General features: G+C 38.2%; 2 protein-coding genes and 1 long non-coding RNA gene across 6 annotated transcripts in view; 2 read left to right on the plus strand and 1 right to left on the minus strand.

The window, feature by feature from the left end:
* Window positions 1-5,459, plus strand: part of LOC136242777 (uncharacterized) — a 29,472-nt gene extending 24,013 nt beyond the window's left edge. For 2 of the 3 annotated variants that reach the window (XM_066034248.1, XM_066034249.1), the window contains 2 exons: window positions 364-543; window positions 4,238-5,459. In XM_066034248.1, coding sequence (XP_065890320.1) covers window positions 364-543; window positions 4,238-5,265 — 1,208 coding nt within the window. In that variant the 3' untranslated portion in view covers window positions 5,266-5,459. Of the gene's footprint in view, window positions 1-363; window positions 544-589; window positions 1,059-4,237 lie in introns of those variants that run through there. The other variant, XR_010694641.1, reaches the window with a different exon arrangement.
* LOC136243335 (uncharacterized) lies at window positions 1,439-2,071 on the minus strand. 2 transcript variants are annotated; one of them, XR_010694852.1, is made up of 4 exons: window positions 1,969-2,071; window positions 1,739-1,923; window positions 1,548-1,688; window positions 1,439-1,497 (listed from the first exon to the last, which is right to left on the minus strand). It is a non-coding gene; the product is annotated as an uncharacterized lncRNA (long non-coding RNA). The 2 variants fall into 2 exon arrangements; XR_010694853.1 differs by having other exon boundaries at window positions 1,965-2,063.
* Window positions 5,460-7,718: 2,259 nt separating the features above from the next.
* Window positions 7,719-18,947, plus strand: part of LOC136243080 (beta-1,3-N-acetylglucosaminyltransferase manic fringe-like) — a 40,162-nt gene continuing 28,933 nt past the window's right edge. The window contains exon 1 of the mRNA XM_066034596.1: window positions 7,719-7,787. The gene's annotated coding sequence lies outside the window, so the exon portion shown is untranslated. The remainder of the gene's footprint in view (window positions 7,788-18,947) is intronic.

The following is an 18,947-nucleotide window of genomic DNA, read 5'->3' on the forward strand; positions in this document are numbered from 1 at the left end:
TCACCCAGAAATGGAGTCTAATCCTGGCATGTTGACCGGCATGAACTACCGACTACTTTGTTACAACTTAGTAGTGAGATTCCATATTAAACACACCATATTATGCACAACATATTAAACACAACAGATAGTATGATTTTTACAAAAAAATAAATATAAGCGCATGCACTTAACAACTCAATTTTATAGTACTAGTAGACATTTAATCCCTAATTTAGTCATGGGTATAGACTAGGGATTAAATGTCCACTGTAGGTGTGTGGCTATGATTCCTAATCAGACTAAAAATTCCTACTACTTAACACTTATGATTGTGTGGTTCCAATTACATTTTGTACTGTTTCTTAATTTCTATTAATCTAGCTTGTCCTCTGAAAGGTCAAGTGAGGCGCATTTGTGCCCCATCTCCCAACTGCATGTCCACATGCAAACAAGAAGTTTTCATGTGTACTGAAGTTTGCTCCATCAATGGCTGTGGATGTCCTATTTCAAAAGTTCTAAACAATCATCGTAATGATTGCATCTCTCGGAGTCAATGTCCTGGTAAGTATTGTGACATTGTTATTAATCAGTGGTGTACTATAATTAGCTTGCAGGTATATGGAAATCCACTTTTGTAAAAGACTGGTGCACCTCAGAAAACTTTTGTATACACTACTTATGAAATAAATTAGTCATAAAAGGAAAATGTAACCAAAACTCACTGTGAAAAAAGCTCAGAATAATAAGGTCTATAACAGTCTTATTATGTTAGTATTGGAATGAAATAGTACAGCATATATTAATAGATTAGGACTTTACTATAACAAGCTTATTGAATACATTTAAGACAGTCATATATTAGAGATTAAATCACTAGTATAGTGCGGCATATTATCAGACTATACTAAGCCTATTTCAACCATATATTAGCCTCTATACTACTGTACTTTTCTACTTTCCTATAATCTGTGGCTACCTTAATTAAATATTTCCATAATTATATTTGTAATGAATTTAATTCTGTAAATATGTTAAAACCACAATAGGTACAGCTAGTAAATCATTGTCTCCTTGGCCATGACAGTATCAAATCAATTTCGTCATTTATCAGTCTTTATCCAACTGTAGCAGGTAAGACAGTAAATACAATTCAAAAGTTCCATTACAAATTACCTGTATTATCATCACTATATGTAGAACTCTGTGACACTCTGTTAGTCGTCTGATAGAACTGTCCCACAGCTCTAATACAAAGATGGTAAATATAATGTGACAATCGTTGGACTTACAGTTTGTAACAATAAGAATCTCATAAAACCGAGACCTTGTCTAGAAACCTAGTATTACCATGTAGAACGGTGGCTAGGTCCCACAACTCTATTAAAGATGGTAAATATAATGCGTATACTGAACATTCATTGTACTTACAGTTTGTAACAATCTTTTAAAACTGAGTCTAAGACCGACAATCCATTTACAACTAAGACAAGTCTGATAAGACCAGGTCTTACAACCCTAAATGGAGGCAAACATAATTCATATTCTGGATTATTTGGTGTACTTACAGGTGTTATCAGTGAGTCTAACCAGACATAAAACAGTCACTTAGTATGTGACTTTGTTGGGCTAACGTGTTACGTAAGCTCACAAGAAGCATCTGATACACTGATAACCAAGTCCAAGAATCTTGTAATCACTAAGTACAACTGAAACAAGACTAAATATAATATAATTTGCATACTCTCAGTGAACTTACTTTTGTTAGTAATACGAGCATGGTCAGTGAAATAAGGACAAACAAGACGGAACAGGTTCTTGAAAGCACTCAACTCATTTACAGTGCCAGACAAGGTAGCAGCCGTCAGCTGTTGATAAAAAGTAGTGAAAAACATGAAGAAATGAGACCAGTTCCCAGAAGAAATGAGACCAGTTTCCACAAACCTAAATGTAAATTGTATACTGGACACTCTCAGTGTACTTACTTACAGATGTTAGCAATAAGAAGAATCTCCTAGAACTGAGACCAAGTCTGTAATTCCTACCCTATTGAAAAGAAAATGAATAAAAACACAATCAGGCTTAATGCACTTACAGCTGTAGTAATTAGAAGATGACGTTGAACAACTCTGTGAAAGAAGAACAAAACTGTCCACATATGGTCGCTACCAGATTCTTTAAAGGAAGCAGCTGCCATTGAAGGAAACTAACACTGCAGATGTTGTACACTGACAGCCTGTAGAACTGAGAGGTTCGACAAGAAACTACTTCTGAAGAGCTATATAATATACAAAATCATAACAGCAGACCATGCATACTCTTACTGTTGATGGCTGATGAACTGTGTCCACTCATCATCCGCCATTAGCTGAGATAACAGGATATAAAACATGTAATACGTACACAGCAACACCAAAGTTGAATCATTTGCAGGCCATTGTCATACAATACACAATAAACAATTTAATACGGCTAAACCTATCGTACAAGCTATCATTTTAGTCTAATACTTACTGATCTAGAGCTGTTTTTGATTGCTGCCATCGAAGGAATTGTCCACTTGGCCGCGCCACTTCACCACTACAGCCAGCAGGGATGTACAGTTGTAGTCCATAACTATCATTGTGGATCATTGGACGATGGCGCCGATCGTGCACACTCTCTCCGCGAGATACACCGTCATATCACTCACATTTACAACCTCTGATACAACAATAGCGACAAAGATGGCGACTTAATTGCATCTAATACACATGCACACACCACTGACCCTTCAATTTTAAACAAGCATTACTACGAACGTTTGCAGGTGTGCTAACTGTGTAAGAAAATCTAGATTTGTATGACTCTTAGATTGAATAATTAATTTTTCTGGTATTATATGCTTTACCATATGAAAATGTGTGCATATGAAATTAACACAACAAACTGAAGCTAGTTAGCTAGCTATAGTGATTAACAGAAGTGTAGCTACTTATTGTAAAATCATCATGACTTTGTTTGGTACAGTAAAAAAAATCTTAAGTAACATGAGATGGTGAAGCTAAAAATGAGACAATAATGAGATCTGATGGTGAAGCTAAAAAGTTATCTCATTTGGTTAAGTAAACAAAGCCATACAAAGAATGTGTATTAAACTAAAGTATAATCTGTTTCCCATAATATAAGATGGGATTTATACTAAAGTATAAGCAGAGCTGGGGAAGTTACTTCATGAAAGTAATATATTACATATTACTTTTATATCAGTATAATATATTACAGTTACATATTACTTAGAATAAAGAGTAACTTAATAATATTACATATTAAGTTACTAACTTAATATTACATATTAAGTTACTAACTTAATAATATTAGCTACAAATATTAAGTTACTAATGCTAAGTTAATTTTTTATTAAGACAGCTAAGTTAAAGTTAACATATAAACCAAGTGCAGTCACGTGATGTACATCAGTCATGCGTATGTGCAACACCTGAGCACCATTATAGAAGAAAGGTTAATGGATTAAGGTGATTAATTAATAGTGGAATGGATAATTGGCAGTAAAATCCTTTTATAATGTGTTACTTGTGCATCTTCACTCGTAGTATCACTCGTTACATTGCGGTAAAGTTACTCGTTACTTTTCGCTTCCAGCTACTCGTTACGTAATAATATTACTTCTTTCGTTACTAGTAACGAATTATAGTTTCCAGAAGTAACTTAAAGTTATATTACAGCATTTCCAAAAGTAACGCGTTATATTACTCAGAATCATGAATTGTAATATACATTACGTAACGCGTTACCCCATCTCTGAGTATAAGATAGTTAGTATAATGAAAGACTATACTGAGATTATTTGTATAGTTTAAGCCATTAGATATACTATCTTATATTCCTCTTTTTTCACAGTGACTCACAAATTCACAGCTGTTCTGTACATCTGAATACTGACTTTAAAATGAGTTATTAGTTGGGCTTAAAAAGATGGCCTACTATCATAGAACAAATAAATACTCATGATCGCACTAAATCCTTATTTTCCTCATGCAACATGTATGCTTGAATTGTTGTCATTCATTCAACTCTCTGATTGATTCTGACAATGCAATGTCATGATTACTTTACAATTAGCAAGAAAAAAGATTTTTTTTCCCTTCAAAGTAAACTTTCAGCCTTTTTTGAAAGTGAAATGACTCACGAGGGTTAAATTCAAACATATTCACTCACATGAAAGTAATTAACATTTTGCTGTTCTTTTATCTCACAGATGCAGTTTTATGTCGATACCCTCCTTGTAATGATTTTACAAGACCATCCTGTCAAGTGTTGTCTTCTGTTTTTACTCATTATGCTGAATTTCACAAACAAGTGGTGACCCAACAAAGAGAAGGAAGGTTTCTAAAGTATGTTTGTCATTCTCGATGTGGTGGTTATGGAAACAGAATACAAGGCATAACAGTGGCACTAATGCTTGCTATTCTTAGTAACAGAACTCTATTAATAGAAATGAAACATCAAATTGATATTAATATATTACTACATCCCAATGCTATTCAGTGGAACTATGTACCCACTACAATTAACAGTAGTCAACATGTTGCATTAATAGACTGGGGAAACCTTCAGAACAATTGGGCGACTTTTTCAGAAGCACTGTATGACTTGAATACTGATATGATTACAGTAGGTACTAACCTTGGATTTTTCTGGTACTTTAGAGTATTTAATGACAAATGGACCAAACAATTTCATGACGTGTTTGGTATAAGCCAAAATTACAATGTATTCTCATATGGTTGTGTCTCTAAGTATTTGTTCACATATGATAAGAGAGTTACTGATGCAATAGATAAAGAAATGCAAGAACTTCAACTAACTCCTGGGAAGTATGTGTCAGCTCACTATCGGACTCAAGCAATTGCTGGTGATGCCCGTCTGAAAGATCAAATAAATCCTTTACCGTATCTTAAATGTGGTGTAATGATAGCAGGCGTTTTAGGGAAAAGCTATCAGGTTTACCTCATATCAGACTTTGAAGAAGTGGACAAAATGGTGACTGATATTTATGAAGGGAAAATTGTTACCAGCAATGTCACAAAGATACACATTGATCGATCTGATGTACTTCACTTGTCAATGGATTCTCTTATTGATGGATTTATTGGAGTACTGGTCAACATAGAGGTGGCAGCAAAAGGTGCAGTGCTCATAAGATCTGGCAGCACTATGGCAGATTTGATAGAAAGCATCGGACAGTTTTCAAAGTGCTCTGTAGTTAGTAGATTTTTAATATAATAATTAGAAATCACATTCATACATTCATTATGTTCCAACCTAGATAATTGGTAGCAATTTTAGTATTCTAATGAGGGCACTTAGTTTTTTTTTTAGTGTAATTCACCTGTTTAACACTTTGTATGTAACCTATATCATGAACCACAGTGGTGGTTCATAATAGAGATTGTCTATGTTTATTGCCAAAATCCTAATACAACACTAACCTTAAAATGCTCCCCAACCACTAAAAAAGCATTAGAAGTTAATTTGGAAGTAGTATAGGTCCACTGGAAAATATGAAGTCATAGCTCACCCAATCATAGGGTTTGGCTTCACCCAAGCCCAATCACAAAAATCAATACCCATAAGAGACTTTACTGACTATAGTCCAGCAACTATTGCAATGTTTTATATGGCTGTGAACTTGGACAAGTGTAGCTAGCTATCATATAACTAGACTTTCATCTAGTCACCCTCAAATTCCTGATTCCTCCCCTAAGGAGAAATCCTAGAATTAATACTGGGTCACAAACTGGCTGCATACCACTGATTTGATAACACTCACCCATTGCAATGGTGAAATGATAGAAGAAAAAATGTAGATATATACCCACTCAAAGTCTGCCCCTGAAATGAGGATTGTCCAAGCTATGTCTATACATTGGGAAACCAATGTGTACAGAGTACCTGCCCTCCATGTAGGACCATTTTAGATTCACACAACATGCATTGATCACAAGGACCAACCATTAAACATTAGCACCATTTATGTACTGAAGCTACATAGCATGTATATCACTTTTGTATAGTACATGACTCTTATGTCATCCTGCAAGTATTGTGAAATAATGTGAACATGCTGGGTTAACTAAACATGCAGTAGACCACAGATAGTATCTTTACCTTACAAGCAGTATAACTGCATGTAAGCTAAAGCAATTATCAAAATGGTACACAAAATTAATTATGTATAGTGTTGGTATAGTATTATGCAGGCACATAATTATAACATGCATGCATGGCGTAAAAAGAAAATGAATTTGAACACCATACATTAGGTATTTGGGGTATAGCAGTAGAAGTCTAGTGTTCTAATAGAACACACAGGACAAATGCACATCCAATTGATTTGTAGGCTTGAGCCAATTATGCTTTGAAAATTGCTATTATGCTTTTGAGCAGTGCTCTAAAATTCAGCCTATTATGCTCAAAATTATGTTCTCAAAATCAAGATTATGCTTGAGGGCTGACTGTTTTATTAGAGTATATCTGCTACTATGATGAACATCCCACATTGGTAGGAGGATCAATTTATAAAAGTCGATTTTTCATTTGTGGACCCTATACCTTATATCATCAAAGTTGACCTCTCAAAGGAAGCAAGAGCTGTTGAATCACAGCTTGGTGGTCAGCTTTGATCCAAGCAAAGACTCCATAATCATGATTTTGGAGCCATCTTTGCTATATCAGACATTAAAATTTGTGGAAATAAGCTCTACGTCAATGACAAAGTGTATGGCCAAGCTGATAAATCAGGGTTCACACCCATTCCAATCACTGAGACCTCTGGCAGCATTTCAGCACAGCTCATGGACACATCTAATGTGCCATACTCCAATAGTGGAGCTTTTGCTCTTGAAAATTCCCACCACATAGACTGTACTCCCTACTCAATGACAAGAGATCTGGCCATGCGAGACTAGTTGACACTCACAAGAAAACTGGGCCTGTCGTAGTGTTGATCATTACTTGTGTACCTGCATAAGGAATGTTGTCATGGCTCTAACTGTAATACATACAGCTGCCTTTAATTCTGTCACTGGTTCATTGTTCTGCCCAATGTGTAGTGGCAAGAGTTCATAATATCGCATGTATTGCAAGCATGTTGGGGGATCCTGCTCCTTGTGAGGTCACGTGATGCTCCAGAAATATTGTCTGGTTTTGCAAAAACTGATTCTCAGGCAAAATCAAACTAACACTACCAGTGGATAGCTACACTATCATACTATTGGTTTTGACCCTCAAACTTCGAAGCTGCACAGCGTTAAGTGGCGTCTTCAGTTTCTGGGTGGTGTGGCGAGCTCGGCTTGAATGGCGGTTTTTGGCCTTGTGAAGGAATCTGGGTGGCCTGCGGATCAAGTCACGATGGGGTTGGCTTTTTTTCACCCCTTCTAGGTATTTGTCCCGTTTTACTTTAGGATATTTAGCTCAAAGATTTTCGCTTAGGCTCCTAGGCTATGGGTAAACACCTCGAACAGGCTCTGCCTTCTGTGTACACCCTCCAGTGCCTAACTGGTAAAGTAGATAATAACATAACAACAAGGACCTGCATTTTGAAGTCGTTCAACTGCACAGATTTTCCTCCCCTACAATATTATGAACTAGCTCTTGGTGGTGGGATTCACCGGTTAATTATCAAGACTATGGGATACCGTATTATTCTTTGATATTTCGAAGGAATTAGACTAAGACCCGCCAGTTTCGAGGCCAGTTTAGTAACCGCCTTTTTTGGTGTGGAATTCACTTGGAAAAGCATCCGCGTGAGTGACTTGTTTGTAATGGTTGAAAGTCATGATTGTATAAGTCCAGTAGGCACCCGAGTAGGCATTCCGGCCTGATTTTAAAATATCGAAATTATCTCGGGTGGGTTGTCAGCGTTGTCCGTTTGATGTCACACTAAATATTTCCGTATAATTAGAGGTTAGGCCATACCAAATTAATCATATGTTTCACGCCCTCTAGTAGTGACCTGGCAGGTCGAGAAATAAATTTAAAAGCTGTAACTGACTTTCGTTAGATATGACTGCTCTATTAGAGCATGGATATACTAAACACATAGGGAAAATCAGGGGCGGATCTAGGATTTATAAAAGGGGAGGGGGGGCTAATCTCTTGGTTGTAGGTGTGCAAAGTACACCTCCCAGCATGCTGGAACTAGGGGGTATGCCTCCCCCTAGGACATTTTTGAAAAATAGGTGCTAAAATACTGATGCATTTTCACATAAATTGCATATTTCTGCCTGTAGATATTTTATAGAGGACTTGCAGCGTGACGTAAATCATCGTAATTGCTAAGCAACCGTAGTTGTCGGCCATGTTTCGGGACCGTGTTTTGGCTGAAAAGCGCTTTCTCAGGATTTGGTACAGACTGTAATGAAGCGAATCAGTGTTGAGTTGTGTTGTAAATACCACCCAGCTCGTTAAAAAAGGCGACGAAGTTAGAATTGGTGAGTAATGTATCGAAATTTAATTAGCCACCTATTTCACGAAGCCAATGATAAGATCTTCTATTTCGAAACCAGCCCCGCTTCCCAGTGCCACTATACCCAGCACTTAGTGAATAAATCTCGTTACCTTCATTCTGACCCAATATGCGCCATAGAAAGTTGTCCCGAAACATGTCTGCCTAGCAACAGTTGCTTCACGCGTGCAAGTCCTCTATATACTGCCTTTAGATATATATATGGCTCTCTGCAGCATTTGCTAATGGAAAGGTTTAGTAGGTTCAGACAACCAAGCACATAATGCACCCTCTCACAATTGCATGCATGATAGAATAATAATGTTGAAACTGGAAAATTTTGAAAATTGAATGATACGAGATTGAATCTGAAAGCATTTTCAATGGAAATTGTGTACCTGAATTAAGTATACCAGTACCGGTAATAACTACACAAGTAGATGAACAAGCCTTTTAAACAGACCAATGCACTTCATTGTATGTATAGGTGCAGGCAGATTTGGAAAAATTCCATAATAGAACCAACTTTTATGCTTACACTGAATGTTCTATTAGAGTAGTTAGATGACTGTTCTATTAGAGTGTCTCGATCTTGTACACCTCCAATGCTGATCCGGGTCCTTGTTGCATAACCTTTAGTACTAATAATGCCTTGGGAAGATGTTTATAAGGTGGGTTTATGAGTATTTGTATTATTAGTGATCATATAATTATGCCAAGACAAAATTTCATTATAATCCTCAGCATATTGGTCAAGTAAAGTCTAAAAGTGAAGGGGGGGCTTCAGCCCCCAAAGCCCACTCCCTAGATCCACCCCTGGGATTGGAAACGGAACTCGCAGGCAAGTTATAATACCCGGAACTGGAATCAGAAATGGAACAGAATGGAATGACTAAACCAGGTGAAGAAGAAACCAAAGCTGAACCTAACGCTAACCTGAGGTTTGTCTGTTAAGCATAATGATGTCTTTCACTGTCTGTATGAAGGTAATTTTTTGGTGAGTTCGAGGCGAGCTAGGGTTGGAGCAAGCCTTCATACAACTAGTGTGCTTGATAGTGGAGTTATCAGAGTGACCATTCTGTTCCATTCCTGATTCTGGTTCCGGTTATTATAGCTTGCTGAACTCGTGCGCTAAAACATCCGTGTTTCGGTTTACGTCATCATGCGGTTGCTAAGGTTGAGAATGAGTGATGTCGAGTAGCACCTTAAGCTTGTGTGTAGTATAGTTGATCTATTTATGGTTAACCTCACTTCAGGATGAAGCAGTTAAGTCTCCAAAGATAGTCACAAAAGTTTGAAGAGTTTGTAAGAGCCGTATTTTCAGTAAATTTTGGTAGTGACACCACAACACACAGAGGACTCTGGCGATTTATCAACACTTGATTGGACCGACTTTCAGCTACCCACGATCATCTATTCTCAGAAGTGGAACTTAGTCCGTACCATACAGCACTGCAAGTGTGTCTACGGCTAATAGGGTGTACTGTAGCAGCTATGAGTTATGAGTATTATGTCAGTTCTTGTGAAAGCACATTGATTGTGTACATATATATTTGGTAGTATATTTGAGCTCTCGCTTTCCGGTCATCAGTGCACTGTTGTTTGCTGTTCTTTGATGATGGATTACTAATTTGGCTTGGATGATTTCTTCAAAATTTGTGTCTATTCAGCATATTTTGTCCAATACTATATGGCACTGTTTCAGGGCAATCCAACACACCCATTACACTTCCCTAGTGTGGTAGTAGTTGATGATATGGTAAATTGATATCTGGCATTGCGTAGGAGTCCATTAAATGTAAATAAGTGAAAAGTGGTAAGTAGTGAATTTGTACAGTATGACAATTAATATAACAAGTGGAACAAAAAATTAGGAATTTTCAATATGAGTAGGGATCAAAGTAATAAAAAGTACTGAAACAAGAGAGATTATCTACCACCTGAAGTCATGCTAGTACACACGTAATCGCTACTTCAGTTGCCAAGATTTAAGATATAATGGCACTGAAGTAGGGATTACGTGTGTACTAGCATGACTTTAGGTGGTAGATAATCTCTCTTGTTTCAGTACTTTTTATTACTTTGATCCCTACTCATATTGAAAATTCCTAATTTTTTGTTCCACTTGTTTGTGTACTTTTTACAAACATTGCATGAATCTTATCTTTTATGTGCATGCAGTTTCTATTACACAGGACACTAAAGTTACTATTTCTTCAATGTCCATGGTTTGCTTCTTCTAAGGGCCTTTCAAATGCCAACTTGATTTGTAGGAATTCATCCATCTCTTCATCAGTCAGTTGTTTACATAGTTCACTGCACCTCCAGCTTTTCGTGCGGTCATCACTGGTTCTACCTGTGCCAACTTCTTCAGCTAACACACAATGCCCTCTCTCATCAACTGGAATCACAGTGCTGTACAAAGGACACTCCTGTGGATCAGGGGACTTTGACCTGGTCACAAGACATCTGTTATCATGGTCAACAATTGTAACCTCTTCAGGAGCTGAGAACTTGTAGGCAGTCTCATAGTAGTATGGCTCAGAAGCTGAAGAGTGTAATTGTATTTCCAAGTCATCTTCACTGACTAGTTGGATACCTGAAATTTTCCTAAGACTTCTTAAAAGTACCCCAACACTGGTTTTCCTAGTTGACAGTGCTTCATGCATGAGCTTTCTGGATACTATTCTACAAGCAGTCTTTTTCCTGGTGGTAAGTGACATTTCATCTACAATGGAGTAAAACAGTTCTGTAAATCAAATACATAAAAGTGACGAGAAAATAAAATTAATTAAGGAATTAAGTGAAACAACATTACCTGTGTTTAGATTATTTGCACAGTTTCTCAATATTAGAAAAGTAGTACTTGCTGGTTGAGGATCTAGTAGCAGCACGGGATTTGGCAACATCCTTGCGGTAATGTTCTTTAGTGCTCTCTGCAGAATCCACACGAGACTTTTCCAAGTCTTGATGGTAGTGTTCCCTTTTCTTTTTTGCAACTTCAGTGCGAGACTTTTCCAAGTCTTGATGGTAGTATTCCCTTTGCCTTTCCGCTGACTCAATGCGAGACTTTGCCAAATCTTTGTTAAATGATGTTTTGGTGGCTTCAGCTGATTTCTCACGCGACGCTGTTACATTTTTGTAGTACTCATTAGCATGACGCTGTGATCGGCATTCACTGCTGTACTTGTCCTTTCTCTCTGAGAGTATAGACTCTCTATGAGCTTCATAGTACGCTCTGTTATTCTCCTTCTTTCTACTCTTCCGCGCCGCTTCCTTCGAAGGCATTGCCGCATCCAATATTGCCTCAGAGAAAACACACAAAGCAATAATAACCACAATACCCTTAGCTAACGCTATTTTGCTACGAATTATTTCTAATATCGCTCAAATACTTGAGGTAGATACGTTGTTTACAGCAAAGAAATGCGTTTACAAATGCAAGCAGTTTACAAACGCAAGCAGTTTACAAACGCAAGCAATATTAATTTTGCCGGTTAACTTTGCCAGAAACAAAAGATATAAGTCGCTAAAAAAAAAAAAAAAAAAAAAAAAAAAAAAAAAAAAAAAAAAGTCGCTAAATATATTCACTTACACGTACAAAGCTTCCCGATTGTGAACAGCTCGCTCTTCCTGCTCAAAATCAACTTCGAACTTTCAACCACGTGTATTCGAATATTTTACCGCGAAGATTATGATTACTCTATTTAGCGAGCACTCTTATTGAAACGGACGGCGCCGTACATTGAAGCCATTTGTGGAGTTATTAACACTACCTGTAGTGAATCCAGGACGATGGCGACATTAAAGAACGATGAAAGGTAAGACCCTAGCGCAAGGATTGTATTTCTATCGGTGTAGGAAAGGTTTAATCTATAGGCAAAGCGAGCCGTTTTCATGCAAGAAGTAGGACTGTACCTGTTGCCATCTTCCCGCTAGGCCTGGCTGAAGGCATCAGTTAGGGAGTCAGTCACTAGAAAATTCGATCAGATAGAATTTTTTTTAAAATTCGTGGAAACTCATAGGATGCATTTCGTGCCGTTTTGAAGGCGAAATCGTGCTTCACTTTTGTAATACAATACTGCTGAATCGCCGAGATGGTTTTGCAAGTCTGCTTTTGGTGCGTAATTTTTTGGCGGGAAATCATGAACCTTGACGATCCCTACCATTAAGTACTACCGTACTTAATGATAAATCAAAGGTGCCCTTTACACCACACACTGTAAATAGATATTGAAACAAAACTACCTGAGCTGTTTCCAAACACAGAAAAGTTGTGAAAACTTGACAAGCATTAGTGGGCGTGACCATAACACAATTCGCTTATCTCATGACCTACTAGTGGTTTTTACATTAACAACAAGCTCTTGTGGTCACACACACACATTTCTGTTATCATGTTCATGGCTAGTTCATCAATTTGTTACATTACTAGTTGACAAATCACAACCAATCGACAAAAGAAGGCATTGAAAATAAGCTCGCGCCTGAACTATGGACAGTATCTATGGTGACTGTCTAGCGCAAGCGAACACGGATGGCTCTTGGAGCTTGTTACGTCACATTGGGAATTTGTACAGAGACGCCGCGTAAGTTACTGCCGTTTCCAATCCCTTTAGTATACTGTATCTATGATTAGAGTATCTCGATCTTGACGGTGCAAAAGCTAAAGTCCTTCCTAACTAAGTGATGGGAGTTCCTTCCCCATTGCTACTACACTTGTTACTATTTGCACAATATTAAAAAGTCTATAGCCATAGTAGCCCTCTTTTAAAGAGATCACGTGACTGATTTGCATTTATTTTTGGGGTTTTCAAAACATTGATATGCTACAGCCGTGAAACATAAGATTAATCTGTCATGGCCTTATCATCATGAATGCGTGAAGCATGTGTGAGTTACAAGCCGAAGAATGCTGGTGAAAATAAGAAAGCTGTGATGTTACCTCAAGGTGACTAAATGTAGCGATATACTAAATTTAGCAAGTTAGGTTCTTTTGGTAAATTTAGTACACGCTAAATCTGCAAAAAGTATGGTTAATTAATTACATCATTTCACAAATTCATAAAATTGCTAAATTTAGTATGCGCTAATTTCACCAATATACAAAATCGCTAAATTTAGTCACCTTAAGGGGGCGTTACTATTCAGTGAACTGGACTACTGGACTGACATATGTTTGGTTTTTGCACATTCAATGGTTGGATTGTGGAATCTTGCTAGTAAGCATCCTTAGGGCACCTTCTAAATGATGAAGACGAGCAGTGGAATATGCGAAAACTGTATTTCACTGCCGTTCATTACGCCACTGTACAGCACTTACCTCCCTACCCTGGTATGTAGTAATGCTGCAGGCAGTGAGGGAATGTGACAGCAATAGTTAACCAGCAATCAACTTGCCAGTAGACAATATCCTTCGAGATATCCTGAGGAGCAAGCTAGTCTTGCTAGTCTCGCTGCCAGACTTCTGTTTCAGCTTATCAATGAAAGATTATAAGCACCCGTGCTGAAAAATCTTTAATTGGTAAGTCCCTACACTGAACTAGAGGATTGGCCATTCGAGACTAGCTTGCTCCTCAAGCTTGCTCTAAGGATATCTCGAAGGATATTGTCTACTGGCAAGTTGATCTCCGGTTAACTATTGCTATATTCCCTGCACTAGTGCAGATTACCACACACCAGGGTAAGGAATAAATGTTGTATAGAGGCATAATGAACAGTAGCGGAATTATTAAGAAACAGTTTTTGCATATTCTACTGTTCGTCTTCAGTGTTTAGAAGTGGTCTGCAGGTGCCCTAAGGGTGTTTACTAGCAAGACCCCATAAATCCAACCATAGAATGTGCAAAAAACAAAAATATGTCAGTCCAGTGCTCCAGTCCACTGAATAGTGACGCCCCACCTTAAGGTATGTTATTCATTGCTTATTAATATCGCTTCACAGCTGGAAGAAACAGGGTCATAAACTCCAGTTGCTCGTAGGCTTGTATCACAGAGCTACCCCTTTATTCCCGCTCTTCAATTGGCTATTAATATAAGTAACTCACTCAGTGTAGCGATTTCCCCAGTATTTCTTCAATATTATTGTGCACAATTGCAAAAGTTTCATTTTCTCACATGGGTTCCATTGGTTTTTGTCTCAAAAACATGGTGTCTAGTAACCGTTACTAACTTAGAATGACGTAAACAGATAACCTCTGTAGAGGTTTACAGAAGAATCCAAAACACGTATATTGGAAAGCCATTATGTTTGAACTTGAGTCACCATGATGTTTTGCGGAACTTAGGCCTCTATGGATGTATAAAACTTGGGATGTTCTATTAGCATCTTAAAAACCACCAGTGCGAATCGGCTACTGAATGAATATGTTGTTAATCACTATAATATACCCATATTGTCTGGAGTATTATGACTAAAGCTAGCTGATGGGGAGAATTTTGCATTTGACCAAATACTTCTTGGTGGCTAAAGCATACTTAGTCAGTGACTTTTCTTCAAAATATAGCGCTGGATAATCTTTATTTATCATACTTGAATCCTTCATCCTGACATCCATCCATCCTTCACTGTTTCTTTAAACAGTCTCTAACAACCATTGCTGAGTAAAGTTACAGAAGTTCATATGTCCAGAGGTCTGAAGCACATATATTATTTCCGATATTTCTCGTAGATTGTCGTGGCTATTACATGACGTTAGGTCAGACGTAATGGCGTCCGTAAATATACTTGTTTTCGGAAAACCTTTATAGTTTGTTGGGTTTGAATTAGCTACTTTGGCATGCACAGTACTTTAAAACTGAGAAAAGATACATTTTTTCTCTGGGGCTCCTTGTACATTTTAAAGGAAAAAGTGGTGCAATTTAGGATCAGCCATCTAACAACCAGGACTGTCTTGAAACTGCAGTTGATTCTAGCTACAAGTTTATACATGTAATGAGGGTAACTTCAGGGTTTATCAGATCTCAGTGATCTTTGTATGCTTTGTGGTGAGCAAATGTGTTTCACCTACTGCACACTTGTCAACACAATTGTGTATACCCATAAGCAAGTGGCTATATGTAAAAGGACTAAGTTAGCACAACTTATAAAGTAGAGGTGGAAATTTTCCAATATACCAATAACTGATATATTGGCTACAAAAATTACCAATTCCGATACCAATATCTAAACATAAACGGTTTTTAGTATGGACACTACAATAACGTTTTAAAAATGTGACAAAAAGGGTGGTCACTAAAACCTACGTAAAGAAACAAGTTGGTGTTGTGCTACTTCTAAAAACCAGGCGCCATGCAGCTAGCTAACTCAGAAGTTATTAACCAACTATATGTATTCAGTGTATGTATTACATAGATTTTTGGTTGTGCAACAATACATAATTAATTTATTGTAATTCTCGTATTTTGTAATTCTTCAATTATGTTGCTATGCACTAGCTGCTAAGGAAGCGCTTGTTAAACAAACCGCTTTTATCAACACATTGCTCACAGAAGTATCTTCTAAACTGTTTTATAGTTTGACTATCATGTTTTTTCCCACAAATTCTCTTGACAAAGCCTCAAAACTGCTCTTCATTTTCATTCACATACATACAGGATACACCCCCTTTCCAACTCGAAGGGATAGGCTATTTCTGGTAATCTACGAGGCCTGCACAGTTGTTTTTCAGTTGTTAAACGCCTGTAAAACACGAAGTCGGAGGAGAGTCGCCACACCCGTATTTCAGACCACCGAAAAGAAACCATCTCAGAGCAAAGTTTACCTGTGCGGAAGTTTAATACAGATTTCATTTAACTTTTACTTCTTATGTAAAAGCTACTTTCCATTTAACGATTTTGCTCACGTGGGTGCGTACGGACAAACATACGTAGATAGGTAGGTACACACACACACACACACACACACACACACACACACACACACACACACACACACACACACACACACACACACACACACACACACACACACACACACATTTTTACGAAAACAATTTCAGTAAACCAGGCGTGCGCCCACAGCCGGCCTTCGTGAAAACCAACTCAGGACTTGAACCCTGGCCAACCCTGGCCATCGTGAAAACCTTTGTATCTTGAGACTCATTGTCCTACCAAGTCAACCGAACAAGACTTTGGACAATTAGTACTGTATAGTAGGGACATCGAAGGTGTGGGGGCGATCTGTGATATAATATAACCCAAAAACCTGCCACAATTTTCCTCACAACTACATGACAGTATTGGTTGGGTAAAACCAAGTCCAAAAGTGTCTTCAGATCGACCCGAAACGTTTCCGTCAAGTTGCTATAGAATTTAAAAATAAATATTCAGTGGAATTTCCTACTGCCTGCCTGCCTGCCTGCCTGCCTGCCTGCCTGCCTGCCTGCCTGCCTGCCTGCCTGCCTGCCTGCCTGCCTGCCTGCCTGCCTGCCTGCCTGCCTGCCTGCCTGCCTGCCTGCCTGCCTGCCTGCCTGCCTGCCTGCCTGCCTGCCTGCCTGCCTGCCTGCCTGCCTGCCTGCCTGCCTGCCTGCCTGCCTGCCTGCCTGCCTGCCTGCCTGCCTGCCTGCCTGCCTGCCTGCCTGCCTGCCTGCCTGCCTGCCTGCCTGCCTGCCTGCCTGCCTGCCTGCCTGCCTGCCTGCCTGCCTGCCTGCCTGCCTGCCTGCCTGCCTGACACCTTCAGTCAAGTGTAGTGGAAAACTGGCTACAGCTACAGCCCGAATTCTTTTGCAGAAACGTTTCTAGTTCACTTAAGAAAAAACCTTTGGTATACTGATAAACATACAATGCTTGTGCTATTGTCTTACCTTTTATCCTTCTTTACCATGGACATCAGTCAAGTTTTTACCACTGAGTGTTAATAGACTACAGTACGGCTTCCATCTACCAGTGTATATTGCATCAAACTATTCAAATACACGTGGTCGCTAGTTGCACTAAAAACACATGCGTACGTGACTCGCTGTTGATATCGATCAGAGAGAGCAACTCACGGTGATGTGTAAGTTAATATAGTTTATTTAGTAACAATGTTAAGCCAAGTCGGGTCATCCAGGTCCTGCTTTACAGATTATTCGGGTCTGACCCCACGTGCTAAATTAAAAGTGGACGTGTTACTACATGTCATAGTGTAGCACTGCTTCTTTCGTGAGCCATGCCCACTTAGGTAAATTACTGTCTGTAGACATATAGTAGCCATGCCCATTCATCAGTCCGTAAGTATGCACGAATCCACGTCCATTATTGTCTGCAGGCTTATGTAGAGCCACGCCCACTGATCAGTTGTCATTGCATAAGTTATAATCTAGTATAATAGTGTTGTGATTAACTCTTTTTAAAATATTGTGACTAGTTTTGTGAAAAGCACGCTATTTAGTGGTCATGAGCTTGCAAAAAAACTTCACAAACAAGTATAAGAAAAAAATTGGAATTTTAAATTAGAGTAGGAACAGTGTATAATGCTGCAATAAAAAGTACTGAAACAAGTAGTACGTAATGTCCAAATACTGTAAAACAATAAGAATTGAATATTCCTACTGTGCATTGTCTTATACTTGTATTACTTATGTGTAATATCTGCTCATATCTGCTAAAAAGTCAACTTTTCATCAATACCGATATCGATATCAATGCACCTCTATTATAAAGGTAAAGTGGAGGTGTCACAATGATGAAAAATACCTAAAGTGGGGTTATGGTTTCAATTGCAGCATTGTTTTGCCGGCTTTGAAGTGGTTTATACTTTTGAGTTGATGACACAGCCATCAGAAAACTGTTATGGAGCTTAAAATTGCTAACCTGAGTGAAGCACCTACGCACTTTAAAGTAAGCACCAGTGACTACCTTCCATCTGACAGTATGTTTTTAAAAGTATTCTGCAAACATTACAAGGTTTGAAAAGATTACAAAATAACACAAAACTTATATGTAACATGCACGATAAACCAAGATTTCATGTTGATCAATGTGTGGACAAACTCCATAGCGATTATCATCCTTATTGGATTTCGAATGACAGAGCAAAACGCACATTGTTGCATTTATGCCAGAGTTCTATCGGGGGATTATATGGAGAATTTTTTTATTTAAAAAATCTTGGATACTGAAATGCCAAAGTCCAGTAGACCCATAAGTCTATCTTAACAAAACTGTGTTTCCCGGTCCTCAGTGTAGTGGGTTTTGTGCGTAATTTGAAATGCAGGATTCTTTTAAATTTACCATATTTTCATTAGATTTGCAATCCATGGCATGGGTGGATTTGGAGGTGGCCAGTGCTCCTCCCCTCATCTTCAGAATTTTTCATAGTGTAGCTCATTGTATGTACTGTAGCTAGAATGAACTGTCAATTATTGGGCGATATGATTTTCAAAGAGTTACCACTCATTTCATGGAAATCCAACAACTTAGGTTATTGTACCACAAAATAGCCTAGCAATTATCCTCCAATAATCAGGTATGTAGGA

Source organism: Dysidea avara, chromosome 13 (assembly GCF_963678975.1).
Source record: "Dysidea avara chromosome 13, odDysAvar1.4, whole genome shotgun sequence".
NCBI classification, from domain to species: domain Eukaryota; kingdom Metazoa; phylum Porifera; class Demospongiae; order Dictyoceratida; family Dysideidae; genus Dysidea; species Dysidea avara.